Raw genomic sequence first — 19,590 nt, forward strand, 5'->3', positions numbered from 1 at the left:
TAACTGCACAGGAGTTTCCCCTCACACCCATCTAGGGTTGGCATTTCTGGATCTCTACGCTTATTACACTGCTGCATTGCTCACACATGCATATAAATTAGTTGATGGCGGACGAGACTAATACCCTGGTTCCTATGAGGCATTGCCTAATTTATGATATAGAGGTTTTTCAGCCCCCTTGCCCATCACATAGTGCATGAAGGTGGTTCTTAAGGCGTGGCAGTCGCAACACCCTATGACAGAGCATAACTGTCTGAGGACTGGGAGGACATTTGAGAATATCCCAATCAACAATTGGTCTCTATTTGGGATCGATTGATCCAGTTTAAAATCCTCCATAGAGTATATTTTAACCCTCAATAACTGCACAGGATTTTCCCCTCACACCCATCTAGTTGTTGGCATTCGGAAGATCCAGCTAATTTTTTTCATGTATTTTGATAATGCCCAGTCATTAGGCCCTTTTGGGCAGAGATCTCAGAGTGTAGGTCAGTCACGACTGTTTCCATGCCCTTATCTATTGAGGTCTGTATACGGGGTCTTGTCCATTTGATGGCCACATCTAGGGGGTTACTGTTCTATGCTCGTAAGACTATACTCCTTAACTGGAAATCCTCTCAGGCCCCCATACTAAATTTAAAGTTCCGTAGTTCAGACCTAGCAGGGGACTAGGTTTCCAGACAAGAATGCAGAACAGGCCTAAGATTTCTGGCAAGATTGGCTACTTTGGCTGGTTCCCCGCTCTTCTCTTTCTTTCCTAACACACAGACATGGGGAGAGGAGTTGATTACATCTAGAGGCATCCATACATGGGTTCTGAAGGTGGATTCTCACAACTGTGAGGAGCTTGTTGTCATGCCGGGAGCATGCGAGTACATTATGTGGCATTTTCTCTTTGCTTAGCAAAATTAACAGACCAAAAACTGAACAAATAAAAGAAAAGTATTGTTAGAACTTACAAACAGTATAATTTTGGATTATTTTTACTCTTGTATTCTGCATGGGGAGGGTTGACTTGGAAGAGGCCAGGGGATACCTGATCCAGTTCCATCATTCACCTCTGTAGCAACAAATCACTTATAAAAGCAAGTGCAATTGCAGGAGGATATACCTAGTAATTGTTTAAACAAATACAGTGGCAGTACATCATGCGGAAAGGAGGTCCAGTCCCATAAACAGACTTTTTGATGGATTTTCCATTCATGTAAATTTCAAGTTTGTTTTTCCTTTCCACTCTGAATGCAGTCATTGTGCTCTTGTGACAAGTCATCCAAGAATGACTATGCAGAAGACTAAGGTAATAACACATTACAACCCATATGACCCCAAGGAAAAGACTGCAAAGATTGTTACATGTTTGTGAAAGCAAAGAGCTGCTGCACATAGCAACAAGGTTCTTTCAAATAAAAGATCAAATCTCATTGGATGCTATAGCAACAGCTCCACATTTGTTTTACATATTTTATTAGCTAGGCTATAAGACTGCTAAATTTATTTTTCCTACTTTCACAGTACTGTAAAAGTGATCAAGAGGCTCTAGAATAGTCCTGATTACTTTTATAGGAGCCATCCGAAAAAGATAGTACCAAGCCCACGGCTGATGCTGCTGCTGTGAGCTTGTTTCAAGCACAAGTTCCATGCCACTTATAAACAGACTGTGGATGACAAGTTGTTAAAAACGAGGTGACACATGAGACAAAGTAAATCTTTCAGATCCTCATCAATGTTATAATTAATATAACAGTTAAACATTGGGAAGTCCAAGGCCTCAAAAATCACGGAACGTGCCTTACTAGGTTATGGGATGGAGTGGAGTGTCAGAACCAAGAATAAAAGGACTATTTGAAGACTTCTCCCCCACTATAATTTTAGGGTCAGCGGTCCCTAGTGCCTAGGAGGCACTAGGGGCTTGAATTAGTACAGCAAAGAGGGTTTTGCTATTCCAAAACACGCGTAACACTAAAAGACTCTTGAGAAGTGTGTAGGGTCTTCTATAATGATAGCCCAATTTTAGTAGAGAGTCACTGCCTACCAAACTGAACAGGGATGTAACATGTAAGGTCAGTAATCATTTTCTTGTAAGAAAAGCAGTGGCAGGAACCTCAAAGAGATTCATAAAAAAAACCTTTGAAAGACAAAACAACCATTCTATGATCCCTTTAGATTTCCTTTAACAGTTCGATTTAAAAAAGGATGAGCTGATTGGTTGCTGGCACTGTGCTAAATCCCCAAATTCTCACTGCCATGCCACTTACCACCAACAATAAAACTTACAGAAATGGTTCTCCAGTCGCCTTCCAAGAAATTGCGCAGAGGGGTCAAGAAATTGATTGAGGAAGAGTGAATGAAGTCTCTCTCAGCAATTCCTAAACGCTTCTGAGTCTCTCCAACCTTGATGAGCGTTTGTCCTGAGGGTGAAAGAGGAAACATATCAAATTAGATTGGTGGGACGTGGCAGACATGACTGTTCTGCTGTACCCAGAATCAGATTAAAAGCCAGTCAAAAGCACAGGGAGAGCACAATGCAATTAAGGTGAGGACATGGTCTGGCCACAGGCTCCAGTTACATTAGAATTACTTTTATCAGCTGGGCAGTGACAGCCAGGGTCTGAATTGGCAACAGTAAGTGTCCGGAAAATGTGTGTGCTGTCTATAGGATGTGTAATATATATATATATATATATATATATATATATATATATATATATATATATATAGATATATATAGATATATCTATAGATAGATAGATATACACACAGTATCTCACAAAAGTGAGTGCACCCCTCACATTTTTGTAAAAATATTGTAATTTATCTTTTTCATGCGTCAACACTGAAGAAATGACACTCGTACTTCTACAAATGTAAAGTAGTGAGTGTATAGCTTGTATAACAGTGTACATTTTCTGTCCCCTCAAAATAACTCAACACACAGCCATTAATGTTTAAACTGCTGGCAACAGAAGTGAGTACACCCCTAGGTGAAAATGTTCAAATAGGGCCCAATTAGCCATTTTCCCTCCCCGGTGTCAAGTGACTCATTAATGTTACAAGGTCTAAGGTGTGAATGGGGAGCAGGTGTGTTAAATTTGGTGTTATCGCTCTCACTCTCTCATACTGGTCACTAGAAGTTCAACATGGCACCTCGTGGCAAAGAACCCTCTGAGGATATAAAAAAAAAAAAAAAAAAAAAGAATGTTTGCTCTACATAAAGTTGGCCTAGGCTATAAGAAGATTGCCAAGACCCTAAAACTGAGCTGCAGCACAGTGGCAAAGACCATACAGCAGTTTAACAGGACAGGTTTCATTCAGAACAGGCCTCACCATGGTGGACCAAAGAGGTTGAGTGCACATGCTCAGCGTCATATCCAGAGGTTGTCGTTGGGAAATAGATGTAGGAGTGCTGCCAGAATTGCTGCAGAGGTTGAAGGGGTGGGGAGGGGGGGGTCGGCCTGTCAGTCCTCAGACCATACACCACACACTGCATTAAATTGGTCGGCATGGCTGTCGTCCCAGAAGGAAGCCTCTTCTAAAGATGATGCACAAGAAAGCCCACAAACAGTTTTCTGAAGACAAGCAGACTAAGGACATGGATTAGTGAAACCATGTCCTGTGGTCTGATGAGACCAAGATAAACTTATTTGGTTCAGATGGTGTCAAGTGTGTGTGGTGGCAACCAGGTGGGGAGTACAAAGACAAGTGTTTCTTGCCTACAGTCAAGCATGGTGGTGGGAGTGTCATGGTCTGGGGCTGCATGAGTGCTGCCGACACTGGGGAGCTACAGTTCATTGAGGGAACCATGAATGCCAACATGTACTATGACATACTAAAGCAGAGCATGATCCCCTCCCTTTGGAGATCGGGCCGCAGGGCAGTATTCCAACATGATACCGAACCCAAACACACCTCCAAGACGACCACTGCCATCCTAAAGAAGCTGAGGGTAAAGGTGATGGACTGGCCAAGCATGTCTCCAGACCTAAACCCTATTGAGCAACTGTGGGGCATCTTCAAATGGAAAGTGGAGGAGCGCAGGGTCTCTAACATCAACCAGCTCCGTAGTATCGTCATGGAGGAGTGGAAGAGGACTCCAGTGGCAACCTGTGAAGCTCTGATGAACTCCATGCCTAAGAGGGTTAAGGCTGTGCTGGAAAATAATGGTGACCACACAAAAAATTGACTCTTTGGGGCCAATTTGGAAATTTTGACTTAGGGGTGTACTCACTTTTGTTGCCAGCAGTTTGGACATGAATGGCTGTGTGTTGAGGCATTTTGAGGGGCTAGCAAATTTACACTGTTATACAAGCTGTACACTCACTACTTTACATTGTAGCAAAGTGTCATTTCTTCAGTGTTGTCAGATGAAAAGATATAATAAAATATTTACAAAAATGTGAGGGGGTGTACTCACTTTTATGAGAGTGTGTGTGTGTGTGTGTGTATTTAGACGATTTTTTTGCCAGAAAAGGTTATCACTGCTCTCACACTACAGTACGTTGGGGTAATAATATCTGGTCAGGTCGTCTGTGGTTGTGGGGGGTCTGCAGGCAGGGGGCTTATCAGAACAAGGTGGCCCCCAGATCCTGCCCCCCCCCCCTCCCCATGTGAATGAGTATAGAGTCCTACTCATTCTCCCCAAAAAAAAGTGTAAAAAATAAACAGACAGTTTTTGACAAATTTCTTTAGTAAAAACAAAAACCCTCCACTCGCGCCAAAGGCTTCCGCCATCTGACAGTTTTTAAATAGTTAAGGGGTCAGCATGCAATGGTCAATGATGTCACAAGGGGGCGGTGCCACCAGGGGACGTCGCCGGGTGGCCCCCCCTTTATGAAATGTCAGACAGCGGAGCAAGCAGACTTCGGGAGCCTTCCGGCGTGAGCCAAGCTTTTTTTTTTTTTTTTTTTTTTTTTTTTTTTCGGGTTAGCAGTGGTGGCGTGATTGATGATGATCTACACCGGGGGACAATGTTTTTGTTTTTTTAATAAATAGTCAAAAACTGTGTTTTTATCCCTTTTTGACACTTTGACTATTACTTTTTTTAATTTTTAGTGTGGGGTTCTACTTAAAATCCATACCAGACTAAAGGTTCTCTTATTGATATGGGGGGGGGGGCTGTTTTTTTTCTGAATAATATTCATGTTGAAAACGGATCAGATGTGCGATTCAGATACGTTCCCATAGTAGAAAATGAGCCGGAACTCGTATCTGAATCGCACCACAGTGATCAGAAAATGCACAGGACTCTTTAAATTTGCAGCAAATTCACACTGCTGCTGCACCGCATATACAGTATGTGAACCGGCTCTATAGAAAGCCGGTTTGATTTACATGCGGTTCAAAATGCATCAATTTCCCATATATGTGAAGGGAGACTTAAAGTGTATGACACTGTAAAATGCACCTGAACCAGACGGAAAATCATGCCTGAATCATTCTAAAATTGCACTGTGGCCGGCCCACACATAAGTGAACCAGCTCCACATAAAGCCGATTTGGTTACATGTCATGCGAATGAGGTGTGGTTCAAAATGCAATACATAATATAATAATAATAATTTAGAAATAAAATAAACAAAACCACAAAGAAATTATTTAGTATTAGATTAATATATTAGCTCATTTAATTAATGTGTCTCATGACACTAAAAATGGTATCGGTAAGTGGTATCGGCGAGCACTTGAGAAAAAGTAATCGGTACTCGTATGCAGTCTTAAAAAACTGATATCAGTGCATCTCTAATCATTATTTAAGGTAACATTGGACAGAGCAAATGTTTCCTTACCCTGGTTTGTGTCAGGTTTACTTATTACATTAAGGAGACTGCAGCAGAAGAATTCATTTTAAGGCTAGGTTCACACTCTTGTGGGTGCAGGACAGAGTGTAAATCATACACCAACAAGCATCCGCAGCCATAACATGCTGCAATTAACAAAGGCAACCCCACGCATCAGAAAACACAACAGCACGTTTTTCAGGTGCGTGAAACTGCATGGTCCAAAAGTGATTTTGAAAATGTGCAGGGACATTTTCTCTGCATTTTCCTGCAGGTGCAGCAACCCATACCAAATAATGGGCTGCTGTGCCCGCACAAACCTGGCATGCATAAAACGCAACAGGGTGAATCTAGCCTCATGCAGAGTCACCCACTGGCTAATATTCGAGCCAACGGGAGTCTAGAAAATATAAGAAGCTAGAGCCAGCAGCATCTATAAGATAAAATATCAGTGGCCTGCAGACTGATTCGTTAAGGGCCCCGGTAGGCTTCCTATGACATAGTAGCGCTGCCTAAAAGCTTGCCTGAGCTTCAACAGCTTTACATGATTGCATCCAACAACTCTGCTTCATCCCATTCTGAATTTCATACCACTTACCATAAGGGGCGCTTGGTCCAAAGTCATTGGCAGCCTCTGTCATGTACTGGCCCAGCAATTCTCCATTGGTCACTCGAGAGGGAATTTTTCTGTCCAACTTCTCATACAAGAATTCTTCAACCCGTGCACCTTCAACACAGGATATATATACAAAGTCAGCACAGAAATTACTCTCAAGATTTCATCAAAATACAGATGACCATAACACAGATCAACTAGAATTCTAGATCTTGCCTTTAGGATTCCAGATATGCTGCACATTGTACTGGGAAGGAGATCTTTGAGGACTTTGCAAATGCAGAAGTGATTCTTGAGTTATGGCATATTAGGGGATTCCAAAGGGGATGGGCAACCTTGACACAAACGGGTATAATTTTACAAGACAATTTCAGCTTGTCTACTTACTAGGATTGGGCTGTAAGAGAACCTCTGTCTGGCGCAGGATCTTCTCAGTCCAGTTCTTTGTACTGTCAGCTCTTGTCAATAGGTTCTCAAAGTGAGCATCCAGTTCAGTCTTCTCTGCTTGACCAAACTTCTCCTCTGTAAACTAAAAAAAAGGGGGAAGATTTATTAAAGGATAACAAGACTGGTTTTCCACTACCGCCAATCCCCATGGACTAGTCAGTGAGATGGCAGAACCTGTATTGAGAGGAACAGAGGACAGCCATTGTTGATCTCTATCTAGGGCAGGGGTGGGGAATCTTTTTCTGCCAAGGGCCATTTGGGTTTTTGTAACATCATTCGGGGGCAGTACAAAATGATCAACTTAAAAATTAGCCTGTTATATTTGACCACAGCGTGCCCCCTTTCAATGCAGAGTGACCACAGCGTGCCCCCTTTCAATGCAGACTGACCACAGCGTGCCCCCTTCAATGCAGACTGACCACAGCGTGCCCCCTTTCAATGCAGAGTGACCACAGCGTGCCCCCTTTCAATGCAGACTGACCACAGCGTGCCCCCTTCAATGCAGACTGACCACAGCGTGCCCCCTTCAATGCAGACTGACCACAGCGTGCCCCCTTCAATGCAGACTGACCACAATGCAGAGATCATCGTGCCCCCTTAAAATGCATAGTGAACAGCGTGCCAAGCCCCCCAGACCAGTGCACTTGACTTACCTGTTGTAGCGGCAGCTTCCCCTCTTCAGTCCCCGCGTCTCTTCGAGTCCTCCCGCGTCCCGCCTCCTCCTCTGCCAATGGCATTGGCCAAGGAGGAGTAGGATCCGTGAGACAATAGCAAATTTTCATTTGCTATTGTCACACAAATGGGCAGGCTCGAGGCGCACTGCTCTGTGCGCCCCGGGTCCAACCTTTTCCGAGACTCACAGTGTCAGGACGGAGCCATCGGCTCCTTCTGACACAGCGGGGGGGGGGGGGGATGTGGACGTAACGATCATGCAGGCCGGACGTAACGATAGTGCGGCGGGCCACAGGTTCCCCACCCCTGATCTAGGGAATATAGCTTGGCGGTATCTGACATAGAACCATCATGAGTATTAGAACATGGGGATTCCTGAATTGTATGCTTGTTCTAGGTGGTTCCCTCAGGATGTATTAAAGGCATTGAATCAGCATGGCAGGTCTACTTTAACCACTTGAGGACAGGCATGTAAACCCCCTTTCAGTCCAGGGCATTTTTCAGCTTTCAGTGCCGTGATACTTTGACTGACAAACACTCGGACATGCAAAACTGTACCCAAATTAGTTTAAAAATTTTATTTTTGAGACAGATAGATCTTCCTTTTGGTGGTAGTCACCACTGGGTTATTCATTTTTTACCGTGACTAAACATTTTGAAATATATATACTTATTCTCTCTGGAGAAGAGACGATTGAGGGGGGATATGATATCAATGTACAAATACTGTACTGGCGACCCTAGCATAAGGAACAAACTATTCAGAGAAAGGGAATACAATAAAGACACGTGGCCACTCACTAAAACTAGAGGAAAGGCGGTTTAACCTTAAAATACGCAGGGGGTTCTTCACTGTAAGAGCAGTAAGGATGTGGAATTCTCTTCCGCAAACAGTCCTACCAGCAGGGAGCATCGATAGTTTCAAAAAACTATTAGATGGGCACCTTAAAGACCACAACATACAGGGGTATACAATGTACGGTTAACAGCAAACACATCATAGGTTGAACTGGATGGACTGGTGTCTTTTTTCAACCTCATTAACTATGTAAATATATATATATATATATATATATATATATATATATATATATATATATATATTTTTTTTTTTATTTAAAATGATTGTAAAGGCATACATTTTTTAATTAAAATAATAAAACATGTTATACTTACCTGCACATACATGGTATTGCGAAGAACAGAACCAAACCTCCACTTCTGGAATCTACCACTGGCGCTCTAGGCTCCTCCTCCAAGCAGGTGCACATGCAGGCTTGCTCCTGAGCCAGGCTGTCGGCGTCCACAAACCCCCTTCTCACAGGATTTGATTGACAGCAGCAGAAGCCAATGGCTCCCGCTGCTGCCTTTATGTCCTATGAGGTCAGAGAGAGCAGCGGCGCAGTGCTGGATCGAGACAGAACTCATGTAAATATTTGGGGGGACTGGGGTGGAGCTCATCATGGAAAGTCTTTTGTACCTGAATACAGAAAATGCATCAAGGTTAAAAAAAAAAAAAAAAAAACCCTTATGCCTTTATAATCACTAAGAGTCTAGTCACACTGCAACCTAAAAATAGTGTGATTTTCATTGCGACTTTTGCGTGATGCGACTCTGGATGAGTGCGATTTTGTTACAACTATGTTACAACTTTGGCTTTGACCAATGTGATAATTTTGTTTGTGTTCTACATAGTCGTTAGACGTGTGCAGGACAGAAACATTTAGCTTTATTTTCTAACGAATTTCCAATTTTCAGAATGATTGGAATCGGTCGAAAATTGATCGACCAATTCTAGTTCTGTGTAAAAAATAGCTGGTTGTTAAGGAGCGAGCCAGGAAGCCGGCCGCCACGTCCTTAACAACCGATGACTCAACTACTGTCAGTGCCCCCCCCCCCCCTCCATCCATACCAGTCCCTTATCCAAGCATACAGCCTGGCAGGTCAAGAAAGGGGGAGGGGGGAGGGAGTGACAGTCATTACCAGTGACAGATCACGCTGAAGCACGGTGCGAGAGACGCAATCCGGGAGGAAGTCATATAACATTTACCCAGATCGACAAAAGTCCTACCCGCCCATCATTTTGCTATAGGCTGGGCGGGAACTGGTTCAGGATAGTGATTATATGAAGCCATTTATTATTATCACATAGTTGTTGGCTAATTTTTAAATCATAATGAAATCACCCAAATGGTCTTGATCAAAACTTTAGCCTTGGCGGTGACACACAGATTAAAATGGCAATTAAAAGGTTAATTGCCCAAATCTGTGGCTTTTTAGATTGCATTTAGTGTATGTATAAATAGTCAAGGAGTTTGTTAGGTCTCATGTGGATGCAACGAGCCATGAGGAGCAGAAAGGAACTGTCAAAAGACCTGTGTAACAAGGTAGTGGAACTTTGTAAAGATGGAAAAGGATATAAAAAGATATCCAAAGCCTTGAATATGCCAGTCAGTACTGTTCAATCACATATTATGAAGTGCAAAATTCAGAGATCTCTTTATATCAATCCAAGGTCAGGTAAACCAAGAAAGTTTGCAGCCACAACTGCCAGAGGAATTTTTTTCGGGATACAAAGAAAAACACACAGGTAACCTCAGGAGAAATACAGGCTGTTCTGGAAAAAGACGGTGTGATGGTTTTCAAGGAGTGCAATATGACAATACTTGAACAAAAATTATCTGCATGGTCTAGTTGCCAGAAAGAAGCCTAAATGGGACTGACCTGTGGCCGTTGATAACCGGGCCCCACAGTGGGAGGAGGAAAGCGGAGACCGCGGTCTGGGCAGGTCAATCACTGACTGCAGTCGCTGCTCACCCCCTGATTAGCGGTCATGCCTGTGTCTCCTCTTCCGGGTCTCCCACCCTACCGACAATGTCATCCTATCAGAAGAGTAGTGGGCAAGAAGAGCTGGAGATCTGCACAGAGAGCGGGAGTCTTCATCTTAACAAGCAGGTAATCACCCGCTTGTTAAAGAGGATAAATTGGGCAACTCCCACCCTCCATCCATATCTGCAGCTCCTCTCACCCCTGCCCTGGCTAGTAGAATGAAATAGTTGGCAGAGTGGGAGTACCTGGTGAGGTGACACGGGCTGAATCCTGCCTCTGCCCTGCCAAAGGTAGGACTGTTCAGGGCAGGCAGTGAGTGAGAAGAGGCACTGGGATTAGAAAGAAAAGGGGGGAGGGGGGACTGCAGGGGGAACTGTGATGTAAAGGGGACTGCACTGTAAAGGGGCATTGTACTCATTACAGTGCAGTCCCCTTTATATCACAGTGCTCCTTTTACAGTGCATTCCCCTTTACATCACAGTGCCTCTTTACAGTGCAGCCACCTTCCCACATAGCCCCATGCGCAGTCCGCATTAAAGCACTGTGATGTACAGGGGGGCTGCAAAGTGAAGGGGAACTGAGAACACTGTGGGGATGCTTTAAAAGGAAGGGGGGGACGGTGCAGTAAAGGGGTCTGAGGACCGACTCTGAATATCCTGTCACCAACCGCTCCCGGGTTCACACCCCCTGACCCCGATCCCTGTAAAAATGGTCTGCCACTAAACCAGTCCCTGGTGCAAAAAAGGTTGGTGACCACAGAAGTAGAGGATGTGTATGGATTCTATTTGGAGAATAAATTATATTGATTAGTGTCACTTTAAGGCCTCATGTACACTGCTGCTGAGAAACGGACGTTTAAGAGCAGTTGGGCGTTTTTTTTCAGCAGCCCCTGAACTCTCCTCTATGTTATCTCATCTGTCCATGTACACTGAGTCATTTATACTCCTTTAGAAGCAGTTGAGTTTAGTGGCTTTTTTTAACGGGTTCAGACGGAAGATTATTGGAATTTGAAACGCAAAATGCTTGTAACCGTGTGCAAACGCGTCTAAACGCGGTAACTTGCGTTTATAAGGGTTTCTATTATAGGTTTTTTCAACGGGGATCCATTTCTGACCATTTTACAATGTAAAAATGCTTCTAAACCTAAACGCGGCATAACAGACGTTTTAACCTTAACCATTGGTTACTAGCGGTCAAGTTCCAGCGCTCAAGAGAGGTTTTAAAACGTCCCGTGTACATGAAGCCCAACTCTTGCACAAAGGCTGTCCTGGTTTCAAAATCCTAGGACCTGGCATCTGTTGGGGACTCTAAGCACTAAAGTAATTGGGCAGCAAGAATTCCATTCAAATAGCATATTCGTTGGAAGGGGTCTGCAATGTCAGCCTTCTTCTCAGAACTCTTTAAAGCCAGAAGAGCCATATAGAGGTCCCAATTGCTGACGACCTTCTGAAAATGTCAGGCGCCTGGCTCTTTCTAGCGCTCATACTTTTTTTTATCACTGACCCAGATCAATTACAGCAATCAAAGTGAGAATTTTGTAAAATGCCGAAATATTTGAAAAGGGTGAGCATAACAATTAGCCAACTAGCATTTCAGAAGGTGGTCGGCAATGTCATGATCCATATTTCACCTATGGCAAGTCTGATTTAGAGAAAACATGTATGGAAGGAATACAAAGGCTGCACTTATTCAAGCTTCATACTGAAAATGCTACTGGTCTGGCTGTATTGCTAAATTCTTCATCACTGACCCAGAACGTGTATGCAGATGAAGAATTCAGGCTTTCCTCAGACCCTGTGTACACATATTAGGTCAGTGACTCACAATTTAGAAGCCAGAACCCAGGAAACAAGCATTTTTAGCATTTATTTCTCTTTGTATAGGTTTCCTTTATTATGTTCAACACTGAGCTACAATGTGCTTTTTGTTTTTCCTTCTTTAGGCTTAGCAAAATGCGCAACCTAATGGTCTAAAAAGTCTATCAGACTGCTGGTAAAGCGTGCGAAAACCACAGATACACTCACACTGCAGCTTACGCCCCTTTCATACTTATGCGACCTAAAAGTCGCACAATTTTGACTGGACTTGAAGCAATGCCTGTGTAATCTTGAGGTCTATGGACCTCAAAATGCATGAAAGTCAGACCAAAGTAAATCAGGGACTACCTTGAAGTCCCACAGATATGAACGGTACCCATTGGAAATCATGGAGTACGACCTGCCATGCGACTTTGCAGTCCCAAGTCTCAGGACATGTTGCACAAGAGTAAAAAGGGGCCTTAGTGATGTGTATAAATCGGAATGGTCTTTCATCCTCATTATTACCCTCACTTCAAAATCCATGCATTTCATTGTAGGCTATTCAGCCCAGCTGACCAAAGACTAGTCAGGCAATCACAGTTAACTCATTTCAGTGGCCCGATCAATAAAAGCTTGAAGGTTAATAAAATGCAGATTTATCCATTCGGCCCATCAATATCTGCCATGCTGCTGGGGAGGGGAGGATGGAAGCATTTTAAATGAGCATTGGATTCTTTTATTTATGTAATGCAGAAGAAAGGCATATATAGTCTTACGGTACAAGATAATTGCACGGCTTAGAGCCTTTTATCATGTAGCAGACAGACGCAGTCCTGAAGGCCTATATTTTGATCCATAAAAGCCAGAGGCTGATTTAAAAAGATTTCAAATACTGACGGGAACTGATGGAAGTTGCTAGTTATTAAGGGGTCAATCCAGGCCAGAACACATCCAGTGTATTTCTAAGTGAAATAGTTTTCTGTGGTTAATCATTTGACCCAAAAGTGATATCCAGATGCAAATTGGGTGGACTAGCCATTTAAAGAGAGAAGTTTGGTAGCAATACACCCAGGGCCGGGGGTGGGCAGGAGGGGTGGCTGCCCTGGGCACTGTGGTATTATGTGAGGTTCGGGGGCACCACAAGGATATTGGAGGGAGGGGATTTGTGTTGGGCGGGGGAATTTGATGGTACTTAAGGAGGTAGGAATTGTTCTAGGGGTATCAGGACAATATCCCCCTGGACATAATCCCCCCGGATAATATCTCCCCGGGACAACATCCCCCGGGCAATAGGGTTAGGGTTAGAGGGTTAGAGGGGGGGATATTGTCTAGGGGGATATTGTCCAGGGAGGATATTGTCCGGGGGGATATTGTCCTAGAATCGTTCTAGGAGGGAAGGTGTGCTACGAGTGGTAATTTGGGGGGGGGGGGGATTTGTGTTGGGAGGATTTGTGCTAGGATGGGGGATCTGTGGAGGGGAGGAATTGTGGTAGGAAAGGGTATTGATGGAGGGTAATTTGTACTGCGAGGGGGGATTTGGAGTGGGGGGGGGGGAGGAGTTTTGTTCCCAGAGGGTACATTTGAGGGGTTGATGATATATGCTAGGAAAGGGGAATTTTTTTTTTTTTTTTTTGGGGGGGGTTATTATCCTGGGAGCATAGGTGGAATGAGAGGATTTGAGCTAAGCATGCAGATTAGAGTTTATTTTTTTGGAGGGAAGAGGATTTTTGCTGACACATAATGCTCTCTACATCTTGGGGGGGGGGGGGGGGGGTGTCGCAGTTTGGCATGTTTGCCCTGGGCTCTGGATGATTTTGTCCCAGCACTGAATACACTTATGTTAGAAGCCTCAACTAGAAGCTGCTAAGATCCGATCTTTGGCCTGCAAAAGTGAACGACTCCACATCACTGTAAGACCAAAGAATGGCAGCTTCCATCTGAGAATTCTCACAAAGCAAGATTTCTTTTAACCCAAAAAGGACTGCTTAATTAAAAAATGGAGAGTAGACATCTCTTGTCCACAACCACCACTTAGCATAAAGCAAATGACGGATTGGTTGGCCACATCGACCCAAAACTTTTTTTCGGTTTCAAATCTGTAAAGAAATAATTACTTTTGGAATCGTACCAATACCCACGAATCCAATATCTGCTTTCATTTTTTAATCAGCATTGCAAAGATGACTTCTGCATTGCTAGAGGGGGAAACAGAACTTTGCCTTTCCTTCAGTGTTCAAGCAAGCAGATATCCAAGTGTCTGAGAGAAGAACTGTCTGGGTTGCCACATTGCAGCCAAATTCCAACATTTGTTTTCCAGCTGGCATCTTCCCGTGTTTAAAGTTCTTTTTTTTTTTTGAGGAAACACAGAATGTGAACCCGACTATACACTTTACAATAGGACGGTACAATCGTCTTAAGCTCTACCAACCACTACATAATGCACGGGCCTGTCTGATCAGATAGGAACTGAAGAACTGTTTAGTTGGCCTGTAACTGTTTATATATATATATATATATATATATATATATATATATATATATATATATATATATATTTAGAAATTGTACAATCAGATTGTAGCGTTTATGATCTTCAGAATTCTGTGAAACAAATGCATTGCTTAAAGTGACAGTCACCCCATGGAAAAAAACACTTCTCTGTAAAAGATCACCACTTCCATACCGCAGTACGTCTTATGAGGTCCTTGGATTTGAGTGGGGATATCTGAAGGATGGGTGGGTGCAGCTGCAGGCATCAGATGTTTTTTTCAGCTGGTGATTCCCTGCACAGTAAGAACAAACATATCGGCTGTTCAGTGCTTCTAGTGGCGCTCCCGTGCAATAATCGGCGAGCCAAAGAAGTATTCCGCCAGCGACAGAAGTTCACTATAGAGACCAGATGGTGCCCGGCAGTCTCTATGACTCTCAGAGGCTTGCCTTTTTTTTCCTTGATCTCAGGCTTTCCGGCCTGGAGAAGAGATCTGGGGTCTTGTTGGCCCCAGATCTCTCCATAAAGGAGGACCTGTCATGCACTATTCCTATTAAAAGGGATGTTTACATTCCTTGTAATAGAAATAAAATTGATCAGAAAAATTTTTTAAAAAGGGAAAGTGTAAAAATAAGACTCGGTCCACACTAGCGCGACTTGTCAGGCGACTTGTCAGCCTGACGAGTCGCGCTCCCTAGCGGTCCATTGACCGCTACAGGACCCGTTCTACACAAGTCGCTCCGAAAAAGGGTCCTGTACAACTTTGGGGCGACCTCGGAGCGACTTGCATAGACTTCCATTATATCCATGCAAGTCGCTCCGAAGTTGTGGTGCATGGGAATACACAAGTCGCCCCCGAAGTAGTACAGAGTCGTGTCGCCCCAGTGTGAACCGACTCTTACAAACTAAACAATAAAAAACAAAAAACAAACAAACAATTGAAAGTGCCTCCGTCCCTGCATGCCCTCACGCAGAAGTGAAGGCATACATATGTCGCGCCCACATATGTAAACGGCGTTCAATCCACACGTGAGGTATCATCTCCCCTGCTAACCCATGTACACTGCCTTGATAACCCACTTAACACTTCACTACAAACTAATGGCCTCTATACATTGCCCTACAAACTGCAAAACCTATCCTCTGCTCTGTTGACCCCTTTAACACTGCCCTACTGTCTCCAATACACTGCCCTGCTGATCTCTCATCCTCTGCCTCCCTAACATTTTATACTGCACCCCCAGATCAGATCTGGCTATTGCTTCTACCACTTTAGTTGCTGTCAAATTTGAAACTGGTATGGCTGGCCAGGCACATCACGGTGTTACTCATTCACTGGAATCGTTCAATGAATAAACTAGAATCGTTCAATGAATAAACTATAAGTTACATCTGCCATCTGTAGTTCTTAATGGAGCTGTAAAGTATGGAATGTAAAGTAACGTCACCATGCTTGTAGTCCATTATCACTTCCTCTGGCTGCACAGCATTCCTGTGCGATTCACATACGGATCCTAGTGTGAAAGGCGACCTAATCACAGAGGTTCTCTGCTGGGGCTACCTGTGTCCTAATCAATTGACGGATACTGTGTTTGCTGCTTTGGCAGATTGGTAACCTTTGGGCTTCTATATTTCATAGAGAACTAATTTACTCTGGTTTTATCTTTGTGGATCTGAGCACTTGGAATTTTTTTTTGTGTATTTTTTAGGGTGGTAAAATCATTTAAATTTTTCAATAACTTGTCTTCTATTTCCTTAAGCTCGGTATACAAGGGCCAAAAAAACCATCTGAATTTTAGTCCATGTGTACAGCTCCCTGTCCAACAGAAGCCGGTCTCTGGACCAGCTTCTGTTGACCGAGCATGCTGAAACACCAGCATCCAATTAGCGCTCACAGCCAATGGCTGCGAGAGCTGATCAGTGTGTCTTGGCAGGGGGCAGTCCCTCTGTCCGAACACAATAGCTGAGCACTATTATCGCACTAGCATTGGATGTGTTAGTACAGCAATCTAAGTTTTGTTTTTTTTTTTTAGTTTATCCTGCTGGGTTGGAAGAAGAAAACGGAATTTTTGTAAAATCTTACCTGTAAAATTCCTTTCTCTGAGTCCTCCGACAGTCGCCGCCTCTTCATATTCGTCACATATGGGGTATTAGACTTTGCTCCGAAGGAGTAGCTAGGCAACAGAATATGTTAACAATAAAGCTTTTAACATATCCCACCCTCAAGGGGTGGTCCCCTCAGTCAATACCCTCCTACTTCCTGCAACCATATCTCAGTTTTAGTGGAATAGCAGTAGAGTATACAATCAAACCCCAAAAGAGGGGCAGGGGCGGCGACTGTCGGAGGACTCAGAGAAAGGAATTTTACAGGTAAGATTTTACAAAAATTCCGTTTTCTCTTACGTCCTCCGACAGTCGCCGCCTCTTCATATTCGTCACATATGGGGACGTCCCAAAGCAGTGCAAACATGAGGGGTGGGAAACGCATCCGCGCCGAAAGGCAACGCAGTCTCCGCATCAAAGAAGGAACCTTACCAAAGGTAGGAAACCAGCTGGGCAACAGCAAAAAACAAGTGCTCAACAGGAGCAACAACCCAGGAAAAGACAAAAAACCCAGGGGATACAAAAAACTATCCCAACAGCCAGGAGTCCCCAACAAGGGACCCTAGGGAACAGCCGCACTAAGAACCTTGCGGCCAAAGGAAGCATCCGCCGATGCCTGAACATCTACTTTGTAGAATTTTGTGAAAGTGTGCAGGGTCGACCAAGTCGCCGCCTTACACACCTGGGCTACAGAAGCCCCATGACGACAGGCCCAAGACGTACTCAGAGATCTAGTAGAGTGCGCCTTCACAGGCACAGGGGGAACCTTCCCCTGCAAAGCATAGGCCTGTTCAATGGTCTGCCTGATCCATTTGGCGATGGTAGAGGCCGAAGCCGCCATGCCCTTCCGAGGACCCTCTGGAAGAACAAACAAGGAGTCCGTCTTTCGAAAAGACTCAGTCGATTTAAGGTAAACCCTAATCGCCCGAACAACATCCAGAGAGTGCAATCTCACCTCCTTTGGATGTTTAGGCTTCGTGCACAACGAAGGCAAGACAATATCCTCATTAAGATGGAATTCCGAAACTCGTTTCGGAAGAAAAGAAGGATTAGGTCGCAAGACCACCTTATCCAAATGAATAACCAGGTACGGAGACTTGCAGGACAAAGCCGCCAGCTCCGACACTCTGCGAGCCGAAGCGATCGCCACCAAAAAGGCGACCTTTTTGGACAACATAGACAACGAGATCTCCCTGATCTGTTCAAAAGGAGCACGTTGTAACACAGATAGAACGAGATTCAAGTCCCAAGGGGGCAGAGGATCCCGCCTCGGGGGAACCAGATGCCGCACACCCTGAACAAAGGTGCCAACCAATGGGTTGGAAGCCACGGGACGTTGAAACAGAACGGCCAGAGCAGACACCTGACCCTTTATCGTAGCCAGCGCCAAACGCTGATCAACACCCGTTTGAAGAAAAGACAGCACACGGGACACCGAGTACGTGCGGGGTGAAAACCCCCTGGACTCACACCAGGCAAAATAGGCCTTCCAAGTACGGTAATAAACCTTCCCCGAGGAAGACTTCCTCGCGTTGATTAAAGTATGAACGACCTCCGGAGAGAGACCCCTCTCCTTCAGGACCTCGGTCTCAACAGCCAGGCCGTCAAAGCCAGCGACTGTAAAGCAGGATGGTATATCGGTCCTTGAGACAGTAGATCGTCTCGAAGAGGCAGACGCCACGGGGCGTCGACCGCCAGATTCACGAGGTCTGCGTACCAGGACCGGCGAGGCCAGTCCGGTGCCACAAGAATCACCGTGTTGCGTTCCGAGTGTAACCTGCGAAGGAACCTGGACAGCAACTGAATCGGTGGAAACGCGTACATCAGCCTGTACTGATGCCACGGGGCCACTAACGCGTCCGACGCGTCTGCCCGAGGGTCGCGCGTCCTTGCCACGAACCTCATCACCTTGTTGTTGAGACGAGACGCGAACAGGTCCACATCTGGAAGACCCCACTTCGCGCACAACATCTGGAAGACAGCCGGATGGAGAGACCATTCCCCCTGATCCAGGGTCTGGCGACTCAGATAGTCCGCCTGCCAGTTCTCCACACCCGGAATGTGAACCGCCGTTATCGCCGGGACATGAGTCTCGGCCCAAGACAGAATGTCGGCCACTTCTCGAGCCGCTCGGGCACTCCTGGTGCCCCCTTGGTGGTTGATGTAGGCCACCGCCGTGGCATTGTCCGTCTGCACCCGAACCGGGCAACCCTGCAGCCGGTCCGTCCAGCGATGAAGACAGACTTATCGCACGCAATTCCAGAATGTTGATCGGAAGGGAAGACTCCCCCTCCGACCAAGTCCCCTGAGCGGACAGAACGCCCAGAACACCACCCCAGCCCGACAGGCTGGCATCCGTGGTGATCACCGTCCACGAGATCGGACGAAACGACTTGCCCCCGGACACCAACGGGGACTGGAGCCACCACAGAAGGTTTTCCCTGGTGCGAAGACTCAACGAGATTTGAAGATCCAGAGATTGAGGTCGCCCGTCCCACCTGGACAGGATCTCCGCTTGGAGACCCCGCGTGTGAAACTGGGCGAAAGGAATCGCCTCGAAGGCCGAGACCATCAATCCCAGACATCTCATACACGTCCGCAGAGACGAGTTCGGAACGTCCCTGAGGGACCTGACTTCCTCCCGGAGAGTCCTGAGTTTGTCTTCCGGCAGGAAGACCTTCGCCTGCACCGAGTCCAGTATCATTCCCAGATAGGGGAGACGAACCGACGGACTCAGTGTCGACTTTGGAAAATTTATCGTCCAACCAAACTCCTGCAGAGTTTGCATCGTGACAGACAGGTCCTCCTCCAGACCCTGGCTGGTCGCAGACCGAACCAGAATGTCGTCCAGATACCCCAGGA

General features: G+C 45.2%; 1 protein-coding gene across 5 annotated transcripts in view; it reads right to left on the minus strand.

Moving 5' to 3' along the window:
• The window catches only part of SH3GLB2 (SH3 domain containing GRB2 like, endophilin B2), a 143,431-nt gene that overhangs the window by 64,386 nt on the left and 59,455 nt on the right, over positions 1–19,590 (minus strand). For all 5 annotated transcript variants that reach the window (XM_082263088.1, XM_082263087.1, XM_082263086.1 and 2 more), the window contains exons 2-4: positions 6,778–6,919; positions 6,373–6,501; positions 2,275–2,408 (exon numbers count right to left, since the gene is read on the minus strand). In XM_082263088.1, coding sequence (XP_082119214.1) covers positions 2,275–2,408; positions 6,373–6,501; positions 6,778–6,919 — 405 coding nt within the window. The remainder of the gene's footprint in view (positions 1–2,274; positions 2,409–6,372; positions 6,502–6,777; positions 6,920–19,590) is intronic.

This window comes from Pelophylax lessonae (genome assembly GCF_965119305.1).
Source record: "Pelophylax lessonae genome assembly, chromosome: 7".
Classification (NCBI taxonomy): Eukaryota; Metazoa; Chordata; class Amphibia; order Anura; family Ranidae; genus Pelophylax; species Pelophylax lessonae.